Source organism: Mauremys mutica, chromosome 19 (genome assembly GCF_020497125.1).
Source record: "Mauremys mutica isolate MM-2020 ecotype Southern chromosome 19, ASM2049712v1, whole genome shotgun sequence".
Classification (NCBI taxonomy): domain Eukaryota; kingdom Metazoa; phylum Chordata; order Testudines; family Geoemydidae; genus Mauremys; species Mauremys mutica.
Window position 1 is genome coordinate 17,112,323 of NC_059090.1, and position 6,000 is coordinate 17,118,322.

General features: G+C 45.6%; 1 protein-coding gene across 2 annotated transcripts in view; it reads left to right on the plus strand.

Moving 5' to 3' along the window:
- MNT (MAX network transcriptional repressor) overlaps nt 1-3,987 on the plus strand; it is a 69,180-nt gene extending 65,193 nt beyond the window's left edge. For both annotated transcript variants that reach the window (XM_044994010.1, XM_044994009.1), the window contains one exon: nt 2,508-3,987. In XM_044994010.1, the coding sequence (XP_044849945.1) occupies nt 2,508-3,223 (716 nt within the window). In that variant the 3' untranslated portion in view covers nt 3,224-3,987. The remainder of the gene's footprint in view (nt 1-2,507) is intronic.
- Nucleotides 3,988-6,000: the final 2,013 nt, after the last annotated feature.

The following is a 6,000-nucleotide window of genomic DNA, read 5'->3' on the forward strand; positions in this document are numbered from 1 at the left end:
CCGTTAGCTTCTCTGTTATTGCTGTGTTATTGCCTGGTGCTAGTTTGACCTTGAAACCATGTGAAACAACCTGAGTTTCCTCTCAGTTTCATCCCAGATCTGTGAATGTGGTGCTAAACGATGGAATCTCCTTTCAGGGTCATTAAGACTTTTGACTAAACCAGCCCATGTTTTGGTTTTGGAACAGAACGTGGAAGTGGACAAGTTTCAGCTGGTGAAAAGCTCCATTTTAGCCTGGTCCATACTAGCTGAAATATCTTCCCAGCACAGTTTAACCCTGTCAGCCAAATGGCTTTCACAGGCAGGTAGCTGCATCCACACTGCCTTTCTAAGGACCATTGTTGCATCCGACCATGTGAACAATGTTTTCCAAATGCTGCTGGAAGATTCAAATATGCGACATGCTTACGTATTACAGAATAGTATGTGTTTGCAAACCCTGCTATCCAGTTTTAAATTGTGCTACGTGCACTAGGTATTTCAGGCCTCTCCTGAAGATGGAACTGAATGGGATTTTTTCATGCCCGTTAACAGGTGGTTAATCATCAAAAGTTGAGCTGTAATAATACAGCCAATCCTGAAATCAGGCTTCAAGCAGAGAGCCCTGGTGATACGAACACAGAATTGGGAACCAGGTGACCTGAGTTCTAATCGCACCAGTTTGGCCCAGTTTTTTGTCCTCCATTTTTGGGTGCCCAGGTTCACAGCCCAGTGCTTGATTATCAGCGTGCAGAGCACTAGAAGCTCTTGCCAACATCCCCTGGAGCTGTGGGTGCTTGGCACTTCTGGAAATCGGGCACAAAGTTTCTTGGGTTCGGCATCCGAAGTCAGAGAGCACTTTTGTAAAAGTTGTCCTTAGCCTCTCACCTGGGGGGAGATCATTCTTATCCACCTCCATAAAGCACAGGGATGGTCTTGCAGGAGAGGTTCTATGTACATACAAAGTGTTATTATTTGCAAGTGCTGTTTTCACCAGTAAAATCTGCATATTGGACCTCCTACACTGTAAGACGCAGCTCCCTACATTCAAAACCCAGTTGTAATCTAATGCCAGCGCGCATTCCTGCTTGTCAGAACTGAGCGAATATAAAGCAACAGGTGTATTTGCACTGAAATCTCAAGGTTCTTTCTGCCATGTAGACAGGAGCCTTTAGAAGGGCGCTGAATGGAGGAGGAAGTCACCAGTGCATTTGAACAGTTTAATGAGCCTTAATATTGAAAAGGATCCATGATGAAAAGTAAACGGTTGTTAATGGAGGTTAAACCTTTTCACACACATCTGCCCTGTAACAAGTTTATCAGTAAGATAGGAGGGGCCATGCTTTTGGCTTGACTTGTGATCTGCCATATGAAGAATAGACCGTTCAAGGACATGCTTTGGCTGAGGTTAGCACTCTGTAACCATTTGTATCAGTTCTTTCAAACAGCAATGGAATCCGCCTGTGAAACTACAGGCAGTCGATACAGCAGCAGCTGGAAAGGGAAAACCTGAGTTCAGCAGTTCTGCCCAGGTTCTTGTACTATGCCCATCACCATGGTGTCTGAGCACCAGCAGACTCAGAATTTAGGGCTGATGGAAATGTGGAATGATGTCAGCCCTCTCTTGAGCTGCCATCTGCAGGGAAGGATCTCTTAAAGGTTGGGAAGAGGGAAAGGTCTTCCCTAGTTCTCCCAAGCCACCGCATCTTTCAAGATATGTAATTGCCACTGCATTGCTGGCTTTAGAATGAGCAGTGCAAAGTACCATGCTCACGGTCCTGGTCTCACCGGGGTCCCCACAGTCCTGCACTGACTCAGCAGTTCACTGGCTGGACCAGTCTCCTTTTTCTGTAGCCAGAGGGTAGGGAAACTAGCTGCCATATTTCCCCATCTCAGTTTCCTTCCTGATCCGAGGGCAGAAAGAGAGGTGCAAACAGATGAAATGACTTGGCGGAAAGTAAAAAGAAGAGTCCCAGTTAGCAAGGTCTCTCTACGACAAGAAGACTCCCCAAGTTAGGATTTGGCCTAGTCCTGTAGCCCTTGGGTGGGCAGACCTCCATCTGTTTCCCATGCAGCCTTTTTTTATAACCTCCCCTGAGCACCTGTGAAGCTGAGACAGAATTCACCCCTTGTAAAGAGAGGACTGAGTACTGTCCCTGCTGCCATCACAGGAGGCAACTCTCACGGTCTGATTTCTCTCCCCCTACCTGGCATCTTCAGGGCATCACTCTCAGTTGGGGTGTCTCACTTTCTAAGGCGGGCTTTGCCCTGCTGAGAGAATCCCCCTCTTGGCAATCTACTGGGAGTGGGAGTGGGGAGAGGTTGGCTGCAAGGATTGGCTGAGCCTATGTTCAAAGGAAGATGTAGAACCTGAGTGTGGTTGGGCTACCTTCATGCTATAGAGTGATAACTCCGTCCTAGAGTTATAATCGGTTCCTCCCTTCGTGCCCTGGAAATGAGGCTGGATAGTCAGGCTCATCCTCTGCTGTTCTGTTTACCCCAATTTCTTCCTTTCATTTTTTTTCCAGAGGGCGAAGACAACATTGACGAAGACATGGAAGACGACAGGCCCATGAACTCATTACCAAAACTAATCCAGCGCCAGCACCCCGAGCTACTGAAAGCTGTCCCTCCGAATGCTGCTTCCCACCACCCGGCAGTCTTGCCTCAGCACCTGCCTCTGCATCAGAAACAAACCCCACCCCACGCACCGCCGCCCCTCCAGACCCAGGCACTGGTCCAGCCGCAGGCGATCATCCCCGCACAGACTCACATCGTGGCGGCTTCGACGGTGCAATCGACTGTTATCGCCCACACCGCCACCACCCACGCGTCGGTCATCCAGACTGTCAACCACGTGATTCAGGGTCCGCAGACCAAGCACATCGCTCACATAGCACCTTCCACGTCCAGCCCCGTGCAACTCACCACTGCTGCTCAGCCTATCGGCCACATCACTGTGCACCCGGCAACCATAAATCAAATGACCCACCTCGGCCAGCAGTTACCCATTTATCCTCAGCCCGTGGCCGTCAGCCAACCGGTTGTGAGCCACATCGCTCACACGATTTCTCACCAGCAAGTGAATGGAACCACAAACCTAGGCCAGCAAGCGGTGATGACCAAACCTGCTGTAGGAACACAAGTTGTCCACCATCAACAGTTAGTTGGGCAAACAGTGCTAAACCCGGTAACTATGGTCACCATGCCATCATTCCCTGTGAGCACGCTGAAACTGGCCTAGTGTGGAAGCCCGCTGGCAAAGTCTTTGGCAGGCCACCTTTCCTGAAACTCCATACATTCCAACCACGTCCGATTCCAAGGGAGAAAAGTGCAGGAACTCTGTGAACCAGGGAAGAGTGACACACCTAAGGTTGGGACTGCCAAGTCCATCCTTAATCTTTTAGTAACCAACCTGGAAGTGATAATGAGAAACGGGGGCTTCTCTGCACTTGAATTTCGCTAATCAGAGAAAACTTTAATGACAGTTGTTCATAGTGATTTTTTTCCCTTTTACGTGTAATCAGTGAAATATGAATATGATGTTCTTAAGACTTTAATTTTTCCCTTTCATGTGTTGCTTCTTTGTAGAATAAAAAAGGCTGATCTCTTTATTGAGACAGTGCGTAGAATGGGAAAAAAAATCATAGAAGTCTATATTTATATGTATATGTATCTGCCCAAAGCTACATATATATAAATAAATATAACAGCAGAGAAGGCCTTTGGCAAGGTTGATTGTTTGCAGGATTATTAGACAACTTAAATGTTAATTTTTGGAGGAAGAAAGCAGAGTGTCCTCTTTTAAAAAAAGAAACTTTAAAGACAGATGGTTTAGTGGACCAGGGTACAAATATTTGATGACAAATTAAAAAAAAAACATGTTAAAGGTATTTCCCTTCAGTATATTACATTTCAGTAACCATCTGAAATCACTGTGACTTGTTATGGCATTTAAAGGAAATTCTCTGTCCTGTTTAATAAAAGGAAAACGAATGCACAACCGGACTTCATTTGTTGGAATTTCATAAATGACTCCATTTTTACAGCTTTGTCAAAAGAAAATGTCATCTTTGTTGTTTTCATGGTTTAAAAATATGTTTTGTGTTGGGGTTGGGGTTTTTTTTTCTAACGCAATAATTGATTTCACAGAACTCTCTGTGCACGGCTCTATCTATTTCAAGATTCCTCACCCCAGTCCCATTCCCTAAAAGGATTTTGACAGAGGCAGTTATTTAGAACTAGTGGCGTTGCAATATATTTCGCCAGTTGGGTGGAATGGAACCTGGGACGAGAAAGCCGCCAAAAATGAGGTTGGTTTGTGGTGGTTTTTTGCCTGAACGTGACCACGTTTTAGTGCAGGATAGTGAACGGATTAGAAAATGGATAAATATGCATGTGAAATGCTCCAAGGGGCAAGAGCTTTTAAAAAAATCAAATGAAATGGAATTTAATTTTGTAACAGTATATTCCAGTAAATCAGTATATAGAACCTGACAGTGTGTCTTACAAAATACAGTGAAATCTGACTAAAGAGCAACCCCCTTCTTATCTGAAGTGACGACTTTAAAGCATCCCAAGGTTTCTGGTACAATTTTGTTCCATCTTTCGTGGTGGTGGAACAACATCCCACTGAAGTCAGTGGCAAAATTCCTATTGACTTCAGTGAGATGCAGATTTTCTACAGGTACTAGCCATTCTATTCAGTGATTGCTCAAGACATGTTTAAATATCCGTTGTTTGAATCTTCTGTTGCTTGTCCCACTTCCCATGTCGTACTATTGCTAATGTTCTCCTTTTTCTTCTTTTTTTGAGCTGTAATCCTGATGCAGGCAAAACTCCCACTGCAGCGAGGGGAAGTTTTGCACGTGTCAGGACTAGGGGATGGTGGTCCCTATGCAAACATCTGTCCTTTCGTATCATGTTACTGTCTGGAAATGGCTAGCAGTGGGAGTAAAGGTGCAATTAACTCAACCTCCTTTGGAAGTGACACCAACCCAGATTAGGATGTCAGGTGTGTGTTGACTAGTCAAGCGATCGGGTACCTTCACCACCCTAGCCACTTAGTGTGCAAATTTGTTTCTGAGTTGAGATCTTCCCTAGGGAATGGATCCTTTTGACCGTATTTGTCCAAAACTCCCATTCACTTCCGTGGGATTTTCACCAGAGTAAGGACTGCAGGATTTGACTCTCTGGCATCATCAGAGTCAGATAGTTACTATAGGGTTGTTTAAATTTAATTTGAAAATCTACCCCTGCCCCACACTACAGTTGGAACTGTTAGAAGGAGTGGTTGCTGCTAGCAGAGATCTAACACAGTTTCCCTTGCCCGTGTAGACAAGGATATTTCTCCTAAGAATTGTAATAGGCCCGTGTTTATAAAACCTTGCATGAAGTGAGGAGCACAGTTGTCAGGGGAAATAATCCCTGTTCACAAGCCTGTGTTGCTAGCACGCTGTCAGTTACAGAGCAGTCAGATCTTAAAGTGAATTAGGCCCTATCCCCAAACCACCTTTACACAAATTGATTCCTAGTCACTACTAATGTCCTGTTAACATTGTGGAGGTAACAGAATTGCTACAGGGTTATGTGCTCCTTTGTGCATTCAGATGCTTTCTCCAGTAAAGTTGTATTTCTTGTGTGAGTTGGACCTCAGCGGAGATCTAGAGTTAGCCAGGACAGTGACTTTTCATCAGAGAGCCTCGAAAGCATGGAATGTGTGTGGCAGGGTTGCCTGCCTGTTCAGGGATAACTGTGTGGCTTTGTCTCTTGAACCTATTGAGAGGGAAACGGGGAATAGAGCTCCCACCTGCCCTTTGCACAGGTCCAACTGGTGGAGCTCTAAAGGATAACAAAAGCAAAACAGGGAAGTCCCAGTTCTTGCCGACGAAGGCTACGTTTCTCAAAAGACTCCGATCCAGGGGCTAGGGCTCATCTGCATGTGGTTACTGCGATGACACATACAAATTGCCAGCTAGGACAAATGTGGCTAGTGAGTCCTTTGAGCAGGGTTGAGGGCAC